General features: G+C 50.3%; 4 protein-coding genes and 2 pseudogenes across 4 annotated transcripts; 3 read left to right on the top strand and 3 right to left on the bottom strand.

Moving 5' to 3' along the window:
* Positions 1 to 687: 687 nt before the first annotated feature.
* On the top strand, positions 688 to 1,266 carry SAPIO_CDS1520 (uncharacterized protein; the record flags this gene model as incomplete). The annotated part of the gene is made up of 2 exons (XM_016784773.1): positions 688 to 800; positions 891 to 1,266. The coding sequence occupies 2 exons, from the start codon at positions 688 to 690 to the stop codon at positions 1,264 to 1,266; spliced, it is 489 nt and encodes a 162-aa protein (XP_016645530.1).
* Positions 1,267 to 6,281: 5,015 nt separating this feature from the next.
* SAPIO_CDS1519 lies at positions 6,282 to 6,836 on the bottom strand (annotated as a pseudogene; the record flags this gene model as incomplete).
* Positions 6,837 to 7,312: 476 nt separating this feature from the next.
* SAPIO_CDS1518 (uncharacterized protein) lies at positions 7,313 to 9,988 on the bottom strand (the record flags this gene model as incomplete). Its single annotated transcript, XM_016784772.1, has 5 exons — positions 7,313 to 8,199; positions 8,598 to 8,612; positions 8,896 to 9,645; positions 9,751 to 9,864; positions 9,946 to 9,988. The coding sequence occupies 5 exons, from the start codon at positions 9,986 to 9,988 to the stop codon at positions 7,313 to 7,315; spliced, it is 1,809 nt and encodes a 602-aa protein (XP_016645529.1).
* A 4,279-nt stretch (positions 9,989 to 14,267) lies between these two features.
* Positions 14,268 to 15,092, top strand: SAPIO_CDS1517 (uncharacterized protein; the record flags this gene model as incomplete). The annotated part of the gene is made up of 2 exons (XM_016784771.1): positions 14,268 to 14,511; positions 14,749 to 15,092. 2 exons carry the CDS (start codon positions 14,268 to 14,270, stop codon positions 15,090 to 15,092), a joined length of 588 nt encoding a protein of 195 aa, XP_016645528.1.
* Positions 15,093 to 16,423: 1,331 nt separating this feature from the next.
* On the top strand, positions 16,424 to 16,933 carry SAPIO_CDS1516 (annotated as a pseudogene; the record flags this gene model as incomplete).
* A 421-nt stretch (positions 16,934 to 17,354) lies between these two features.
* SAPIO_CDS1515 (uncharacterized protein) lies at positions 17,355 to 20,135 on the bottom strand (the record flags this gene model as incomplete). Its single annotated transcript, XM_016784770.1, has 5 exons — positions 17,355 to 17,951; positions 18,011 to 18,903; positions 19,024 to 19,516; positions 19,639 to 19,784; positions 19,859 to 20,135. The coding sequence occupies 5 exons, from the start codon at positions 20,133 to 20,135 to the stop codon at positions 17,355 to 17,357; spliced, it is 2,406 nt and encodes an 801-aa protein (XP_016645527.1).
* Between the last annotated feature and the right edge of the window lie 241 nt (positions 20,136 to 20,376).

The following is a 20,376-nucleotide window of genomic DNA, read 5'->3' as shown; positions in this document are numbered from 1 at the left end:
CTTTAATCTTAGCCGACCTCCACATTATGCTAGTTGAGATGCCCGCGGCATACACACGAGGTTTGAATACGGTGTATGCCCCCCTCCTCCCTGTCCCAGGGGCCCGGGATCCTTTTGATATTGCGCCATATATTGGAGGGTGTGTCCATCACGGTTGTAAACTTACCCGGTTTGTCCAATCTGGTTTAATAATAGGACGTACGGGAGGGCCAACCGTACCGAGCCCAAGAGATTGTGGGCTTGACCCAGCTTTGCGTGGGGAAGCCATACAGGTGCGCCACGGGAGGGAGGGCGGGGAGAAGGCGGTTCCTTGCTAATTTGCGAAGTGGTGTACACTGCCTGAGCTGTTGGTAGTTTGCCATCAACGATGGGAAGGGGGGGCTGTCAGGAAATCCACCCCTGCACTGCGTGGTGGTTGCATGCCTTTCCGACCCATCGAATGCAATGCTGCTAGAGTCACATTAGCTCATGTACGAAGTGCGGCCAAGAAAGAGATGCCGTATAAAGATGGCAGTCGCCTCCCCCTCTTGGCTCTGAACTCTTCTCTCTCCCACTCCCATCCGCGCATCTGATTCTCTCGTTGTCTCCCAGACACTCGTTTAACCAAAAGAAAAACAAAAAACTTCCGTTTCCCAACAAGTACACTTTTGATACCCACTCCACCACTATCCCACCACCACCATCACCATGAAGCTCACCGCGACTTTCGTTCTCTTCGGCATGCTCCAGGCCGTCATCGCCCAGAGCTTGGCTCCCTCTCCCACCGAGTCCATCGGCTGTGTTCCCCACGAAGACCACTGGTAACTATTCCCCCTTCCCCATCTTCCCCCCCAGACCTGTGGGAGAGGCCATCACGTCTGACAAAGGGTTCTTCCCACTCTTGCGAACAGGCACTGCGAGGGTCCCCGTCCCACCGAAGCTGCTCCCGAGCCCACCAGCGCCGCCCCTGCCCCCAGCCAGCCCGCTGAGGACGACGACGACCACGAGAGCCACACCGACGCTGAGGGCACCGGCCAGCTCGCTCCCTCCCCCACCGAGTCCATCGGATGCGAGCCCCACGGCGACCACTGGCACTGCGAGGGTCCCCGTCCCACTGGCTCTGCCTCTGAGGGCGGCGACGAGCCCAGCGCTAGCGGCAGCGGCTCTACTCCTTCCCAGACTACTTCTTCCATTGTCCAGGTCCCCACCGGTGCTGCGGCGGGTCTCCAGATCGGCAACGTTGTCCCCGTTGTGGCTGTTGCCCTCCTCGCCCAGGCTGCCTTTTAAGCAAATCAGCCTCTGTTGAATACACGACTCTACAATTTTTTTTGATCTTCGATGAGCTCAGGGAACTATCTTGGGATGGAAAATGGGATGGAACTTGGACTTAATACTTGTAACCTTCTTACCAACTGTACATAGATTAATTAGACCTTGTTACTTTTATGTACCTTTGCTTTCTTCTGGTATTTTATTCCTTGCCTGTGTATGACGGTTGTGCGCCCGCCGGTTGTCGATCAGAGGACAAGAGGGCTTTGCTGTGGTGACGTTTCTGACCAATGGCAACCAGGCCTGTCCTCGCCAGATTCCCCATGAGGAAATTCGGGTCGTTCTCTTTCGCTGTAGTTGGAACCCGGAATATAAGGCAGAACTTTAGGAGACTGGGCCGAAGTAAGGAATGCAACAGAGGAATTTTCTCGACTTCATTAGGTATTCACCACTTTTTTCCCTAATGCCATGACCCATTTTGAATGCATATTTCCGCATATCTTTCGACGGCTGAGTCTTACTCTATTCTTCTGGTGCTTGTCTGGCCAATGAGGAAATTGGCCTCATGAAAGTCGGGGAATGGGGGCGCCGTGACTGGTGCCTGGTGATGAACCGGAACGGAATTGAGGTCTCCTTCTATACTACAATGTGGGAAAATATTCTAAATTTTCCTGCCCGTGCTGCCCTCCGAGTAGGAAACTGAGATCCCACAGGAAACCAGATTCTTCCAATCATAGCCTACATTACCCCTAACCCTAGTCGCCATCGTTAGATTAACGAACAATAGAATCTACCAAGCCCCAATCCCCGAAGTCCGCCAAATACTTATCAGTTCATCCTGCTTATTACAGAGCGAGTATGTACTTTGTGAAACCACTGCTGGCAACGTCCCGATGACTTCGAGAAACACTGACCCAAGAGCACTGGAACCGTGTCTCATGAGTGGAGGAGAGTCCGAAGAGTTGGTAGTCAAGACACCAAACGCGGAAGGCGTTCGTGCCGGATCGTGCTGTCCGTTCCATTTCTACACGGCTAGATCACGAAACTAGACTTCTATGCGCAACCGTCAAAGTTTCCCATACAACCGTTACTTATTACTTACAAAAAATAGTAGCTAGGCGTATTCACCAGTAATAGTTGACACCATAGCCTTATAGTCTATTAAGCGGTAAGGTGGCGTTACTTAAATACAATATTGCGAGGCTATCATCATATCCTCCGCTATGCGTTGCTCACTTCTCGCAACCGGAGGCGTATCTCGCCAAGGTCTTGACAATGGCGGATGCCCCAACGACTAGCTGTCGTTGGACTTGCCGTTCTTTAACTTTGCAACATGGTTCCAGTGTTCCTGAGCAGCATCTTCCTGAATCCACCGGGACAGTGGAGAGCCGACATCGTTGAGCCCTGAAAATGTTGTATATTAGTATTGAACAACTCATCACGCTGGTGCTCGAATCTACGCACGCTCCTGATAGACTTCACGAGGAAGCTGATCGGAGAGCAGATCAGAAGACAGGTCTGTCAAAGTTCCTATACCTAATCAGCAGTGAACATCCAGTAAAGCTATATGAAGTCCTCACCCTGGGCACGCATGGACGTGTGGCTTATGTCGGTTCTTGTCTCCGCTATGGAAACTAAGATGTCACTAAGGTTTGGTGGCCCAGTTCCCATTTTCACCATGTGGATCCTCTTGAAAACGTGCAGATATTGCGTGAGATATAGGAAAGCAGCTCGCAGCAGGAGAATGAATGAGAGAACCACTTGCATTATGAAGAGTATGGTTTGGTATAGAACATGCAGCGAGACCCTATGAATAAGGAATGATGGAGTTATTTATGCCTTTCTTTTCTCCTTCTTTTGTGTATTTTATATATATATAAATATTTTTTGTCTCCTTTACCTTTCCTGTTCCTTTCCGCTACATCCACTTCGGTGTGCGGTCGCCATTAGCTACAGTACAGCCTGCTCGCCATCGACACACTGGCATCTTGAATCATGTAGGTAGTCAGTGCGGATATAATACTCCTATTCTTCCCGGGATCATCATCTTTCATGATAATACCCAATGACAAAAATGGCCCCGATGCAGTTTGCATCAAGCCTCTGCTACCCGAGCAAGGCAGTTTTGCATTCTACCAATGGAATAATTGGCATGTCCTCGAGTGCTTCAAATGGAATCGTTATTAAGAGCAGAAGCCTCCTAAGAAGAAGCGGCTTGAAGGTTGGCCAATGAGAAAAATGGCCGGATCTGCAAGATGTCACATATGCAATAGATCATAATGGACGAATCAGAAAAATGGCCCAGTCTTCCCCCGAGCCGAATAAATGGCAGTCGCTCCGTCCGCATCTGCTGCTCAGCTTTCTCCCCGTTTCCCTTCTCACTCAGCCAGCCTTCTGGTGTCTCCTCCTCCCGCCTCCCGACAACCTGTCGACGCCCTCGAGTTCACAGCTGGGAGTCCGATTCCCGAAGAGCAATTCTGAGCAAGTAGCTTTTCCTTTTCTCAACTCTTGTTAATGTTTCCACTCTCGCACTAAGTCGTGACATGATCCTAACATCTCGGATTCTACGTAGCGCTCGATTGACATCCCACGGCCCATCTAGGGCGCGATCCGGGAGTTCTTCCTACCCCTTTTCTCTACCGATACTACACCTTCGTTCGCGCGGAGCCCTGACTCCGCGCACGCCCCACCATGACCATCACAGGATACTAAATGCTCTTGACCCTCTAGGAGACGAATACTGGCTTCTCGAATGTGGTTACTATGGTCGCAGGGAACTTGACTGGATAGAGCAGACACACACACCGTGGATCAGGCTGAGCGTAGAGATAGCGTATGCTCCTCCAACGCCTCCTGGTCCCGAACGTGATGCCTCTCTAGACGAGACAGATCCCAGTAGCTCCTCCTCTAACTCGTTATCCCCTGATTCTGACATGTTTCCCATTACCCCAATGGTCATTCCTTCGACTCCAGAACGAAAATTCTGTACGCGTTGCCCGCTAGCACTGCCTGATGAGACAAGGCTCCGGTATGAACCCACATTGACACCATTGAGACACCATTGAGACACCATCGTATCAGCCACTGTGAAGCTAATAATATTTGCTTGTTTTAGCGACCACATACGAAAGAAGCATCCGAAGCCACCTTGCGGTCTTGTCAGTAAGCGTGAACCGAAAAGACGCCGATTCCAATGCCGATGCGGGGAGGTATTCCGTGAAGACAAACTCAAATATCATTTCGGGAAGCAGTCTCCCTGCCATGGAAACCATCCGTTCGTGTGTTGGCGCCCCGGCGCAGATCACCGCTTCGAGTTCACAGACAAAGAAGACTTTCTTGCCCATTTTACGAATTGCAAAGGCGCTCCAAGAGGTCGGCCTCGGGGAACAAACATGACGGAACAGGGAAGGACAGGTTAGAGGAGCCTCGATAAAGTGTCCAATGCAACAGCCAACTGGGTAGCATATGGACAGTTTGTTGGCGAGCCGTTTGCGTCTAGTTCTTCTCAGAACGAAGATCAGTGGCTTTCGAATTCAAAAAGAGTTCGCCTCCAGGGTAATTCGGCGAGAGACAGACATCGGTCCTAATAGTGTGTTGGTGGGTAGAGCAGCTGGCATGTGGTAAGCAACAGTGGCTCGTGGAATATGGGAATACGGCAGTGGCTGCCAGAGCAGCAGCATTGAATGATACATTCAAAGTTGGACCAATGGAAGAACATCGACTCCAATCCCTCCAATCCTTTTTCGATGTTTAATTTTCAATAGTGGACCAACCAACCAACATCGATCGCGGCGGCGATCATGTGCTACTGGACGGACGGTTTCTTTCCTTTTGTCCCTCGGTAGAGGGTGTTTGGGTTTTATTTCCCTCCTCGGCCACACTAGTAGGGGGCAGGGCATGCCGTTGATTGGCAGATGATCTTTTTCAAGTTGGTCGGGCTGATCAGGATCGTGTTTCCTATGACTTCGCAAACGCCGTGAAGGCTAAGCAAGGCCGCGCAACCACCAACAGTCAAGCCACAGGAGACCACATTTTCTGGTCTTTCCTCTCTGGGTTTCATTTCTACATATTTCCTCGATTATATACTTGTGAAGTTACGATAGGATAAAATATGGCAGAGACTATTCGGACTGGGTTTAAAAGGGAAAAAAAAAAAGAAAAGAAGAAGTGGTCGTTATTCGTATTGCTAGTACTCGTGCATTGTGTAACTGAGATGAAATTTATATATCGCCGGTTGATACACAAGCTCCTTATTAACAGTAACGCACCATCATGTGGATTAGGCGCAAGATGCCCGATACGAACAGGAAAACCCAGCAATAGACACCGGGATGTCTGCTAGTAAGCTCATATACTTTGCCCTCAACCTATTTATGTCGTCCTCTGTCTTCACTCCAGACTTCTTCAAATTCGCCAACTCCTCTTCGGCCTTATCAGCCCGGGCCGTTGTCTCAAGGAAAATAGCAGACGACGGCACCAACCCGTGTGATAGAGCCCGTTTCAGCTGAATTTCTCTCTCCAATCGCTGTATATGGACTCTCAAATTTGACGCCGTTTCCATTTTCTTTTTGGCTTGCTTCGCGCTGCGGAGCTTCCTCCTCAACTAGAGCAGGCTCTCTTCGGCCATTTGAATTATCTCTGACATGAGGTCTATGACGCGCGAACCGATGGCAAACTTGGGCCGCGCTCCCCCAAGCTCAGCTAATAACACTTCAAGGTATCGCTGTAAAGGCAATTCCCCCTTTTCCTTAACCGTAGGGAGCTTCTCCTTCAGGCGCTGGAGCAGGCCGGTCTCACGGCGCCTAAGGCTCACAAGCGCCTCTAATTCGTCGCTGCTCCCAAATGAGATCCTGGCTTTTGGGAAATAGTTCTTGAGAAGCTCAAGATACGATGGAAGAAGGCCCTTCGCGAGTACCGCTGCCAGGAATTCAAGGCCTTTTTCGAAAGTAAAATAAAGCACAATCATCAATGCGTCGTCCTCGTTCGACCACCCCAAATCTTCCTGCGCTGTTGCTAACTTTCCCTCAAGCGAGTTATCCGGCGAGTTGCAAAGATTCTTGCTCTTTGCCAATCTTCTCGCTCGGCGCCGGTCGAGTTGTCGCTGTCTCGCAGATTCCCGTTGATGTTCGGTCTTCTGATTTCGATTGCCTTGCGCCTTTTATCATATCTGTGGCCAGCATTTGAACAGCTCCGGGTATATCGCTGGGCCCCTTTCGCCCATCGCCATCCTCTAACGTGGATAGGGCATCGGAAGTATTTTGGGCATCCGTCTTGTAGACGATGATATCGTATCCATGCATCTTTGCCCGTAGTGCCTCGCGAGAAGAAAGTCGTGCGATGCTTCTCTGACGATACTTTCGGAGATTTCTTGGTATGCCGTGAAGCGAGAATACTCTCGCCTCATAGTGGCCGGGACAAGTGTGGGTTTTGACGGCGTAAACGTCTGAGTGGTTCTCGTGCCGGAGGAGCTTCCCCATCACAACTGTCGACGCGCCATCCTCCAAGGTGATGCCACAGAGAGGGGGCGGATTAGCATCGCCCACGAAGTCCTCAGAAGCCTCAAGTACTTTGGGTGAGCAGGCAGCCATGATCGAAATCCGCGAAAAGTTGCGATGATAGTTCCTCCACAGAGAATATCGCCCACGGAGATACGCATCCTAGAAATATACTCTTTGTTCTCTATGATATCGATGCTCGGACCGAAGAGAGCCTTTGGCAGGAGGATAACGAGGGCTACAGAGTAACTCGCCTCAAGCCTACGTAGCGATTACTCTAATATCGGCCGAGTATTAGAGCCGACGTATAGAACAAATTGGTCTTAAATATGGATAGCAGTAATACTTCTAACCGTAGATAAGGGGCATAAATAAATATGACCGATGAATGACAACAACTTTACTTTTAAAGCAGGCATGATCCGCCGCGATAAACAGCGCTTGAATCGAAAAAAAAAAAAAAAAAAAAAAAAAAAAAAAGGTGGTATTTACACACGCAGTATTTACAATCTCTGGGACTATTACCCTTCTCTATGTTTCTAACCATCCTCGTCTTAGAGCAAAAGATGTTAGGATTGAGGCGGCTGAGGATTGATGGCTGAGCCGTCGAATATCAATGGGTCCAGGTAAAAAAATATATCATTGCCAATACCCGTTGTGTCTGCCTCGTTTCCGTGGAAAGCTTGCTGGAGAGCCGCAAAGTCGAATTCGGTCGGTGAAGTGGGAGCGTCCGAGGTATCGGGAGAGGTACATGGGGGAGTAGAGTGGGGAGAGGATTTGAAATTGGTGTACTCTACGGGAGGGCCTGGTGAGGTGGGGCTGCGCTGTAAAATGGCAGATTCCGGACCCAGTCTCTGCCGCTTGTTTGCCCTTCCGCTGCTCGCCCCTCCGGGCTGACGCCGGCGGAGGTTAGTCGGTGTCTCTTGAGGAGATAGGTTCGATGGAGGTGGTCTCCTAGGGGTTACAGGTGGCGGTGTGGGCAAGGAGGTAGTTGGTGGCGAGGCAATTCGTGGGAAGTGAATGGCCCGAGTCGAAGCAGCTAAACGTCGACTGGCTGAATCTGGGCCTCTGCTTTGGTTATTCTCGTGCTTCATCGTCCGGCATAGTTCGTCGCATCGATCCATGAGAGCTCCGAGATGGCCTTCAACAAGGTACGCCGCTCTCTTCATTAGCTCGGAAATATTAACGGTCCGGCTCCCATCGTTAGACGCAAGAACCATGTCTCCAAATTCGAGCTGGTCGAGGGTCGACTTGTATGTGGGCCCCAACATATACTCTTCCATACGATCGGTAAAATATTTTTCCAGCATTTCCCTCACTGGTTCTAATTCGGGGATCTGTTTATGCCTCCAGGCTTGTGGTATGCCTAGTTCTCGGACGAGGCCGACAAGGAGTTGGGGAGTCGACTGGTACAGGAACTTGGCGAGTTCAAAATGCTCTAGTGGAGCTCTGTATTCTATGGGATTCGTTAGTTCCTTGCGATGCTATCGGAGCGGGCGCGAAAATATGGAGGGTTTTAGTATTTACCGAATGGCACTGTTTTACTCTCAGATTTCAGGACGAATTGAGTTAGTTCTTCCCACTGCTCCTCTGGTGAGCCATTACCGACTTTGGTTGGCGGAATACTCCCTACGCCGACCGTGAGACGTTCAATTGGCTTCCTTGGTTGACATGATACCTCGGCTTGGGCATGAGCATTGAGACTGTCATAGCTGGTAAAGCATGCATAGCAACGCTGACACACTTTATCGTCGTGTCCTGGTCCTGCCTGCAGTCTATGCGATTTCTTTATATGCTCACTATCCTAGGTCATTAGCAAGCAAATTTATGGATGACCATGTCGCCACTACTTACCGAAGGGCTGGAAAACTGGAGAAGGCGGTCATAGAGCAGGAATAGCTATTTCGGACGTTGAAGCTATAGGGGTCTTTTATACGAAATGGACAAGACAGGCGAAGTGAAGAGCCTTTTTGCTGAGGATCCGAGTCTCCAGGAGGGTTCCGGTCATCCGAATTATCTCTCGGACTTCGTCCCGGACGATTGCCGTCGCCGCCTTCCCTCGACGACCCCCCCGTTCTACCCGTACCACAAGACCCCGAATGGCCTGGCTCTCTCGTTTGAAAATTGCCATTCGTTGTATTAGAAGCCCCACCTGTATTGCTCCAAGGGCCGGATTGGAGGCGCTGGGTGGGCACCGTGGTTGATAGTTGCTCTCCGAAGTCGCCAGTCATTTCAATGAGGTTGTCCATTGCGAAGGGACCTATGGCCACGCTTTCCACGTTCAACCCGAATAGGTAGTGGTAGCTGAAAGCGAGAATGACTCTCAGCTTTGTCTTATAGTCGTCTTTGAAAGCATCCGCGTTTATACCATATGCAATCTTGTCTGCAAGCGGCATTACCTTCTCCTCTTCGTCCGATGCCGGCACGGCTAGATCGTAAGGTCCGCCGTGGGAGTTTGCAATAGTGGGCTCCTTGTCGAATAGGGCGCTATAATACTTTTGTAGATGACCGACAAGGCTGGGTTTAGACTGTTCGTCGGTACCTGCAGGCTGCTTTCCGAGCGGGGCCTTGTGAGTTGCCTTGTGAGTTTCCAAATGTTTGCTGCCTGATTGTGGAGGGACAGAGTCTTCCTTTTTCAAATACTCTGTTTTGGTTGCTACTGAAACGTAGTCATCAAACGACACCACTTCTTTCAGCTCGGGGACTCGTGCTGCTTCGTGTGCATCGCGAATCGTGTTCGCCTCCGCATATTCATAGGTTATGTCAATAAATTTGATCAAGATATTGTTGAGAAAGGACAAGAACGTAGGTGGAAGATTAGATTTCGCCCAAGGCTCGTCGTTCATGACATGATTGACTTGAGCCTGTTTCAGTTCAAAGTGCTCAATGGGTGGAATAAAGCCTGCCAGCCAAGGTCAGAGGGAGGGGGGGAACAACTCTCAATGGATATTTTACCGGCCATCTCGAACCTTGAAGTATCACCGACTCTGTTGGAAAGAGTACAGACCATAGTCCAACCCAGGTGTTAATCGCATCTTCCTCGCTTGTGGAATTGAGGATTCGAGCAGTTTCGTCGCTGATGCCGTCAGGATTTCGGCAGTGTTCTGATAGTATGTGATGTCTAGCAACAATAAATTAGGTTAGTATAGGTATTAATCTTGTCATAAGGGCTTAGAACGAAGGTCGCGTCAACCCAACTCACTTGACATCAGAGATGGTGGGATATCCGAACATAGAGCACGCATAGTGGTCTCTGATGTTGAACTTATACGGGTCGTGCACTCTATATGGACAAGGAAATAAGCTCCTACTAGAACGATTCACCTTATGGTCGTCGAAGAACCGTTCTGTGGACTGGGATAACTTTGCACCGGCTGATGAATATGAAATTGGCGGAGAAATCGGGGCCAGTTTTGGGAAGGCTGTTGGAGATGCCATTGCTGGAGTGGGGATATCTTAGACGGAGTCCACTCTTGGAGCTCGGTACGAGCAGCGTATAACTCCGGGTAGCGGGACGAACACAATCATCTAGTAAAAAAAAAGAAAGAAAAAAAAAAGAAAAAGAAAACAGAAGTCAAAGCCCCTGAATCGCAGCCAGCACACCCTTTTTAAATCCTGACCACGTCGGACGAGGGAACCTCAAGTGGGAGAGGCCCGGAAAAAGGTCTTGGCTGTTGGTTCCATTAACCGCCGGGACGTGTGGCTGAGCCGGCCACGGCCCTCTTCAAGAGTGGCTTCGACCCCTTGAACGTGACTGCTTGCGCCCTCTCTTGCATACAGAAGTGGCTGTCCAGTTTTATGCGTGGTACGTATGCGGAGGTGTTTGGAGGTGGGGCCAAAACGGCTCCGTAGATATACACCGTATAATAATACGGTAGGGTGTTTGTTGCGGAGAGGTGTCATTTCAGTCCACGCGTGGACCGAAATGACATCTGGTGGCGTCGAGTGTCAAGTGGGGGGCGAAGTAGTGTATACTAACTACTATGTTGCTATCCTTCACTGTTCAATGTTATTCAAGTTTATCAAGTTCTTCAAGTTGTACCAAGTGTTATTTAAGTGTTACCTAAGTGTATCTTTACAAGTGTCCTACTATTTTCATCACTTCCATTCCGTAGAAAGTGTTGTTTCTTGCTTTGTTCAATTCCCGTTGATCAATGAGAATCCGACGTTCCTGAACCTGTTGAAGACTCTGTGCTGCAGTTCTCGACTGGTTCGGCTCCTGACCATTGTTCGACCACTATCTCTTTTGTTTCTCTTGGCAATGCATCTATGCATCTTCATAGCAATAAAACATGAGAGTTAAGGCTTCGAGGAAGTAGATAAATTAAAACGGACAACCCATTTGTCAATACGGGTCCTGAAAGGACGCTCGTAATTTGTACGGTGGCTTGTAACGTTAGCTGCACGTGCAATCTCACACTCCGATTGGCTAATAGCCATGACCTGAAACAAGGTCATGCCATTCTAAATTACTTTGGCCTTAATTCACTTATATTCACTTTCATGGCCATTCTCGAGGTCTTGACCTGTCAAAAGTTCAAGGCTGAGAAAAAGGTTATAGAAACCTCGGAGTTGACAACTGCAAGAACGCTAATCAACTCAGGTACAGCCTTAACGACTAGGCAGACGCCTATTTGAAGATAGAAGAATAGCATAAGCTGAAAACTAGTAAGCCGAAACCAGACCTGGTCTGGGGGACTCTTGGACTATAAAAATCCGCCTGTTTCCGCAACTTTTCTCAACCCGATTTCTGTTCTTCTTAACTCAACTTCTCTTTCGTCCCTTCCCCAAGTCATCGGTCGATAGCTTACCATTGCTTCTTATTCACATCTGTTCTTAACTTCCCGTCTCAAGTTCCTTGTCTTGTAACCATCCAGTTCTTACGTCCAAAAATATATTTGGTCTCGCCCCTTCCCAAAGTGTCACTTGCCTTTCATCACATCAACGATCCACGATGGCCACCCATCACACCAATAATGGAATCAATGTTATCCACCAAACCTTCAACATTCATGTATACCGTGGAGCCACTTCGTATGTTTTGTTGCCCATATTCTGGTCTACAGTGAGAAGAGCCTGGGATTTAACTCTCCTATCAGTCATCTCGGCCCGAACCCTCCGTACGGCACAAAAATTATGTTCTCCATCTCCCCCGATGGCACGATGATGTGGAATTTCTTCCCGCATTTGAATACTGCTATGCCAAATGGCGCATCTCCCAGTCATGCACCAGGCTTCCCTCCGTCAACCTCGTCCTCAGAGGGTTGGGGTGAGCCGTTGACACCTACGTCTATAATCTAGAACCCCCTTTGTATCATCCAAAAGCATTTCCGTCTTCCACCAGGTCTGCCTCTGTCTACCAAACGCCTTAACGTGGCAGTAGGAGGTGGCCCATGCTATATGGATTGTGTGTGCGCCGCTCTCGATTTTGATGATAGAACAACGGGACTCCCACTGGGAGGAGTGAATCTTGATCTTATTTTCTGACAGTAGTTTGTTTTGTGGTTTATTCGATTTCGTTTTTGGGTATATGGATGGCAATTTTGGCCCGCCTTGGGCGCCTTCTATGCGATATATAAACCCGTCTCTTCTTTGCAAAGTTTTCTTTTCGGGTGCAGCAGAGTACAGGATACGGAATGAGAAGTTCGAAGCAGGAAAAGAAGAACATATATATATAGTGTAAAGGAGTTAGCAAGTATTGAAATAGACCTTTCTTATTCGGTCTGGCTTACCATCCTGCAAGCTCGTTTATCATACGTTTTGGGGTATACGTGCAGGCGATCTCTTGGCAGCCTTGATGACCGTCGCGAATCCAGCCGCATGTAATAAAGCTGACTGTTGGAGATGTTGGTTTACATAAAAGAGAATATAGTCAATCATGGTGTTTGGCATAACAGCCAATAAACTTTTCGCAGCTCCCGTACAGTATCGGAATCATAGCGCCAGCATTTATTTGAAATTCCTTTAGCTCTGCCTGCGATTTTAGTGATTCGAGTTTGACGACATTCGCTGGACTTTGTTGTGGCAGGTTTCGTAGCGAGTACCTTTGTACTTAGCACTGACTTCCGCTGTACTTTACTCCCCCACAGGCCCGTATGGAAAGGGGCTGTATCAAGTAGGTAACTGTTGTTTGTCTGCGTTCCCGATATAGCCGGTTCTTACAAGAACTGGAATTGGGACTAGATTCATCGAACTCCTGGAATACTAGGAATAATGGGAATAATATCGGGAGTCTGGGAAGATGAGAACGGGAAGATGGGAATGGTAATATTGGAATGTACGAATGCTGGAATGTGGGAGTGTGGGAATATGGGAACACACGAGAACCCACGGGACAGTGGGAATATGGGAATATAGGAATGGGAATGGAAACACTAGAAATACTAGGAAAGGCCCATGCCTGGCAGGGTTGCGCGCCAGCAGCCCTTCCTCGAAAAGCTAGTACAATGCATCCTCAAAAGGGCGACAGCAGCAGGCGTCCATGTCGTATTCAAGTGTCAGAGGCAGCAGACAAGCCTCTTGAGATATGTCCAAAGGACGAGGAGGGGATTCCGAAGCCTTTGGTTGTCTCCGAGAATACAATTAAGATGGCATGTCTTGTAAGTTTGGTGCTGTTGGGAGTTTTAGGTCTCTATATCTCGATAAACTCTGGCTAAGTTAGCTTTTGCATCCTAGCCCTGCATGTACGAATACCTCGACCACCTCCGCAGATGCCAAAAACGACTGGTGCGTGTCAACCAACGAAAGACCCGACTAAACACCCAATGTTAGACTCACTAAATCCTCTTTCCTTAGCCGCAATGGGTTATCATCGAACATGCCGCTACCATGGAGCATCCTCGGAGGGCCGGGCAACGAGTAGCCCAGCCAACGACCATCACACTACAGATTCACGACCATCGCACTGCCACCGTCTTCACTGAGCTCGTGGCCCTCACCGCGGGTCTAGATAAGTCGCCAACACATCGCCGCATTAATAACGGTGACGAGAGGCCACCGTCACCGCCAACGACTTGCGCTGAGCACGGAAGTTCGACTTTGTCCAACGAAGCGGGTAGTGGGCTCATGATGTCTTCTTTCTACACGGACGTGGGATATGACCACATAGAAGACATGGATTTGAGTTGGATTTGAGGCTTAGAATGGATTGACTTGGAAATTTGGTTCACGGTGATGGCTGGGTTGGAAAGGCTGTGGTTCGAGCTACAAAGTTCCGATTCCCTCAAGTTCTTGTTCTCTCCGAACCGCTTCAAGTGAATGAGATATTGATAGTAGGTTATGGATGCCTTTATGAGGATCCAGTAGGCGTAGAACATTGGCTTTTGTATATGGATGTAATGAGCCAGGCTCAGACGCAATGCTTGATCTTAGTATCTATATGTCTGCCACCCTTCCTTATGCCTTTGATACCCATATACCGGCGCTGTTCTTTCCACTCATGCTGATACCGAACAAATGGTTAGAGTGAGTAACAGCATACTCCCGCGGAAGCTGGGACCACTGGGGCTACTCCCGCAGCAAAACATGGACGGAGAGCAGTCCTCGTTCGGAGATGCGGACGAGGTTCTAGTGCATAGATGCGTGACTATTCCTCGCAATGATTACCTAATACCCACGGCCTTCCCAGATATCGAGGTGGTGTCTTTCATACACAATCCCCAGCTCCGCGCCCACCTTATAGACACGCCTGGATTTGACGACACAGAGCGATCCGACGTGCAAGCCCTATTGGACATTTCCCACTGGCTTAGCAGCTCCTTCAAGGATTGTACTCGTCTCAGCGGGATCATATTCATACACCGCATCTCAGACGTGAGAATGACCGGGTCGGCCGTTCGTAACCTCGTCATGTTTAAGAAGCTCTGTGGAGAGAGGGCCTTCTAGTCTGTCGCACTGGCCACTCCGATGTGGTCCAAGGTTACACCTTACAAGGGCACGAGGCACGAGGAGGAACTCGTTTGATCAGACGAGTTCTGGGGCGTCATGTGCAAAAACTGTAGCCTAGTCCTTAGATACGGAGACACGCTCGAGTCGGCCCGCGGCATCGTAGAGTACATCTTATCCCCGGAGAGGGAAGTCACGCTTGACATTCAGGATGAGATTGTCAACGAGCACTGCAAGATTGGGGATACCTCCGCCGCGATTGAGCCCAACGCTGAGATCATCCGGGAACGCGCCAGCCGAGCCGAGACAGAGCGTCTCCAAACTGAATATCAAAGAGAAATGGAGCGCCAGCGTCGACGGAACAAAAAGAAGTTCCGCCAAATGAAGAAGAACCAAGATGAAATAAACAGGCAGTTGGAGGAGCAAGCTAATTGTCGGAGAAGTAGGCATCCCCATACCCCTTGAGCTAGGATCGAATTGCCAACGCTGATGTTTCTACTATCTTCTTGGACAAAGGTTGGCAAGTTCTTGATTGAGTTAATGGATGCAATACTTCCTGATAATGAAAGTGATGGTGATGGTGATCAAGAGGGATTGAGATTGGGATAGAGTGGGCCTGTAAGATAGCTGGAACTCTTATGGAGTCTCAACATTGAACTCCCGATTTTATAGCCTGGATGTGTTACACTTGAAAGCCCACTGCTTTTAGGTTTCCCCTTGTCCCTACTTCTTTAGTTTTTCTTCTTCGTCTGCTTCCCCAAGTTCATTAAGGTATCAAAACGTTTTCACGTTATTGTTTTTATGCGTCTGCCGCGGCCTGTTTCCTCCTCTCCGCGCCTTTGCCTCGCTCTATCTTTTCCATTGAAGACCCCCTTCTCTACCCAGTACCCGCACACAATTATTGGCCTAGAAATAAAATTTGTTAAACCGATATCGCGGTGGCCGACGTAAGGGAGGAGGCTGACCTCCGCGACGCATAGGCGACTACAGCAGCCGGGTCGCTGCAGACGCTCTCTCCCCGCTGAAGCGAGCGTATGGCTGCTAGCTCCGTATAGCCGATCGGCTCCGCTACCTAGCCGGCCGTCCGATCCGGACTGCTTTCTGGGTTAATTATTCTCGTATTATACAGGCTACTCCTACAGTCCGGGTCGATAATGGCATGTCTGTCCCCCGGGAAGGACACTGACCGGGTTCTGATGCCGTCCAAAGTGGGCCCGGTCGAGGCCGGCCCGGCAAGGACTCGGCTCCGCTCTCCAAACATACCTCTCGTCTCACCCTTGTAAAAAAAATGTTGGGTCTTCTGCACGGAATAATGACGAGACTGTACTAGCGATACACCCGCAATATGGCATCTGGGGATACTGCATTGTCTGACAAGCCACGGACTTTACTCCGTACAGGCATCCGTGATGACAATGACAACGACCGATTTGTGAGGATGATCATCTCATCTGTCTAGAGCTCGCGCAAAATCCATCCACCACTAAACGATCGCAAAAGATGCAGATGTCGAACATCGTAAGATATCCTAAGAGCCACAAAGAATTGCCCCTGGCGGAACTCCACGATGTTCCCACAATTGATGGAAGCAGAGTGGGGAAATCCGAACAGAAACAGATTATAAATCGCTGAAGTCTCCCACCATCATCGACGTCATAAATTTGCCCTGGTCCCTTGCATCACGACGACAGCGCTGAACCACTCCAATCAGCCCACCACACACCCACCCGGAACCGCCCCCCCAAAATCTCAACCACAGAAACCAAAACCCGGCACACAAAACGCCCTAAAAAAAAATGGCTCCCGTCAACCACGTCGCCTACACCGCCCCCATCAACCCCCCATCCTCCACCCCCCACCTAACACTCACACACATCTGGCCCCTCCTCCGCCGCAAAGTCGCCCGCGCCCAAGACTTCGTCCCCGACGCCCTCGTATCCACCCGCGTCCTGTCCCGCACCACCGACGCCGCAGGCAATCCCGTCACGTCCCGCGAAGTCACCTTCGCGCCCGACAAGGGCGGCCACACCATGCGCGAGGACTGCGTCGAGCATTACCCGACCATGGTGGAGTTTTTGCAGCCCGGGGATGGCGGGCGTGTGCAGAATATTGTTAGTGAGGGAGCTGATGGGGAGTTGTACATGACGTATACGTTTGAGTGGAAGCATCCGGAGTTGGAGGGGGATGGGGAGGGGTTGAGGAGGAGGTTGGAGGTGGAGAGGAAGATGGCCAAGGTTGCTGTTGAGGGGACGATAAAGGTTATGAGGGAGATGGTTGCTGATGGGAGGTGGGAGGAGGAGTTTTAATGGTGATGTGAAGGGCCTCGACGAGGAGAACGCATGGGAATGATAGAAACGGAGAAAGGGGAGACAAAGAAAACATAGATTTTTTTTTTGTTGGATCGTAGACTGAGGAGGATTCTGGCCGATACCCAGCAGCAAAGCGAAGGAAGTGGAGGGATATCCGTCTTACGACTTCATCCCGGACCTGTTTAAAAAAAAAAAAAAAAGGGCGATGCCCAACATCACGTTCCAAACAGATGGCTCTACTTTGCTCGAACTTGAATTAAAACCCATTGTCTACCCTTTTATATCTCCCATCGCGCCGGTAAACCAGACCCATATTAATCTATCTCATCTCTAAGTCATTAACCCAACCGAAACAAACCCAAACAATGCATTCTATATTAGTTCACCTCTATTATCCCCTCGTCTTTCAGCCCCAATTTCATGGTAGACGAGTCTCCCGAGACGTCATGGAAGCCCCGGAACACCACCCATCCCTCTCCCTAGCATTCCTCACAGCGGCCTCCACAGCCGCCGTAAGATCCGCATGAAAGTACGGCCGATCAACCGCATACACCGTCCCCAACGCCGAATACTTCACCCCGCCCACCCTCTTCTCCTGCGCCTCCACCTCCACCTCCTCAATCTCAATCCTGTCCTCATCCTCAACAGTCGTAACCGCTCCACTGCTCGATGGCCTCAGATAATTCACGCACGCGCCCTCTTCGCGACCCAATCCCCCGAGGGTATACACAGTCCGGAAGTCCGCGGCCGGGTTCTCGTCGCCAGCGTCGGCGGGGTATCCGAATCCGGAGATGGCGAGGGCTTTCCGCGTCCAGCGGTTGTAGACGTTGGAGAAGTGCCATTCGACGGTTTCGGGGGCGGCGTATTTGTCGAGGGATTGGCGGAGGTGGCGGAGGCCTTGGATGGTGGTTACGTCGAGGCGGTTGACGGCGGAGAAGTCGAGGACGATGGCGCGGAGGCAGGGGCGAGGGTTGTCGGATTCGGGGTCTGTGTTTGGTTCGCACCATAGTCGGTCCTGGCTAAAGTGTTAGATGAGAACTTTGGAGAGAGTGGGCGGAAAATCTATTTGCTTACCGAAGGGTGATCCAGCTTCTCTTTGGTGGTCCTCCTGGTGTGCTTTTCGATGTAACTCTTGAGATTATCGATGTGGTTCCCATGATTGGTGTAGTTGAATCCCTCGGGGAACCTGTAAATAATAACGCCGGGATACGGGGCCTTGACCTCGACATTCGGGTTCGATCCGTCCTTCCTATCGAGTGGCGCAAAGATATATCGCGGATTGTCATCCTGCTCAGCAGCAACACGGGGTCCCGATGGCGTAGGCTTAACGTCGGGGTCGCTCTTAGTCTTCTCCTCTTCATCCCGCGTCTGCGTGACATCATAAACCTTGACGCTTCCCATAAACTTGCCGTTGCTTCTCGCAATCCCCAGAAGCAAGACAACGGCCGAAATCGAAATCGTCACATACATCGAAATCTCAAGGGACGAGAAAAAGGCAACCACAACACCGATGACCCAAATGAAGAGATCAATCGGATTCATTCGCCAGTATCCGTAGATTGTCGCGGGGGTGGCCACGAGGTTGCTGACGGCGTGAATGATGAGAGCAGCAAGAGCCGCCATGGGAATGTAGAAGAAGACGCCCGTGAGAACGTACAGTGCCAAGACGAGAAGACCGGCGCTGAAGAGGCCCGCCGCGGGAGTCCGGACGCCGGCCTTGGATAGCACGGCGGATGCACCGAAGGAACCGGTGCAGGAATATCCACCGACGAAGGGACCGACGACGTTGGAGGCGCCCTGGGCTAAGATTTCTTGGGAGGCGATGACGGTGTAGTTGAACATGCGGCCGAACGACTTGGCGATGGCAATGTGCTCGATGATGAGAATGATGATGATGGCTGGAAGCTCAGGAAGGATGAGCTTCACTAGGTCACCGGACAGCTTCGGGGGGCCAGCGTGACTGAAGCCTACACGGGAAATTAGCAAGGGGAACAACAGCAAGAATAATTCAAACGGAACCGACGGAGCGTCTTGGTTTGCCTCCGTCGGCCAAAGTCCGCAACCGTTCCCCTTCAGTTATAACGTACCGACTTCAATCTTATTGACCAACCGGAACTTGGGATTGTCACGATGATTCCGGTTCACAAGGAAACTAATAATCGTGTAAAGAATCATGGCAGCAACCTGTCTCAAAGACGACGCAGCCTCCCACAGCCTCTTCCTAGACGGCTGCCTCTTCGCCATATGAGCGAAAAAGTCCCGCACAATAAAGAGCAAGACGAGACAGGACACGCCGATGGCGGAGTCGAGTTTAGCCTTGGGGAGGGCTTTGAGAGTATTTCCGAGGACGAGGTAAGGGGACTCTCGCGTGTTGATGCCGGGGATTCCCAGGCAAACGGGCAGCTGGGTTAACATGATGGTGATGCTGGCGGCTGTGACGAAGGCGGAGATGGGGATGTAGGGGATGAATTCGATGACCCATCCGAGGCGGAGGAAGCCGATGGCGAGCAGGATGAAGCCGGAGACCATGGATACGGTTTTCGCAATGTCTTCGGCTGAGTACTCTCCGGGTCTTTCCTCCTGAATTTTCGTTACAATACCTCCAACTAGTAGAGAACCAACAGCAGTAGTCTTGTTGAACAATAGGCAGTCAGTAAGGGCTAATGTAAAAGAGCCGGTACGGCAGAAAAGGGGGACCTTACGCCGATGACAATATCCCTCGAGGTCCCAAATAGCCAGTACAAGGCTGCGCCAGAGAAAGACGTATAAAGACCAAACTCGGGTGTTAATCGAGCGAGTAGAGCGTAGGCCATGGCCTGAGGGACGACGACGAAGCCCACAGTTATGCCTAGAAGCAGTCAGCCAAAACGGATCAAAAGAGAAAACAAGAAGATTGGTATGCCCCCATCTTCCAACACCTACCAGCAATGATATCTCCTATTAGCCATCGTAGGTTATATCGAGGAACCCACCCCGCACAAGGGAACAGCTCGCGGAAGTACTGAATCACTCCCGCCTTCGTCGGCTTCAATTCTCGCAGAACATCTCCTACTGTGGGCTCCTTCTCGATGTATATGTCCGCCGGGGCCAACTCTCTTCTCGCGTCCTTCTCTAGGTTGTTCGTTATGCGGGGAAGTCGTTTATCGGGTTCGATTCCTGTGACCTTCGAGGCCAGCTTGAGAATACGGCTTGAAGCCATGATGATCGTGGTGTTTCAGGAAGCCAGTAAAGGCATGGGAATGTGGTGATGAGGTATTGCTTATCCTCGAGACCGGGTAGGGAGATGTCGATGATCGTTGGCTTTATATAGTATGGGTGGCAATGATAGAAGCTTCGGCGACGTTTAAACTCGGGATGCCAAGAAAGCACAGGATCGGATCTCGGGACACTCAAAAAGAAAGCAAGATGATGTCAAGAGGGAGCAGGAAGAATCGTGATCC

The sequence above is a fragment of the Scedosporium apiospermum genome, assembly GCF_000732125.1.
Source record: "Scedosporium apiospermum strain IHEM 14462 chromosome Unknown SEQ_SAPIO_0066, whole genome shotgun sequence".
Lineage (NCBI taxonomy): Eukaryota > Fungi > Ascomycota > Sordariomycetes > Microascales > Microascaceae > Scedosporium > Scedosporium apiospermum.
This window is presented reverse-complemented; position numbering and strand designations above follow the sequence as displayed.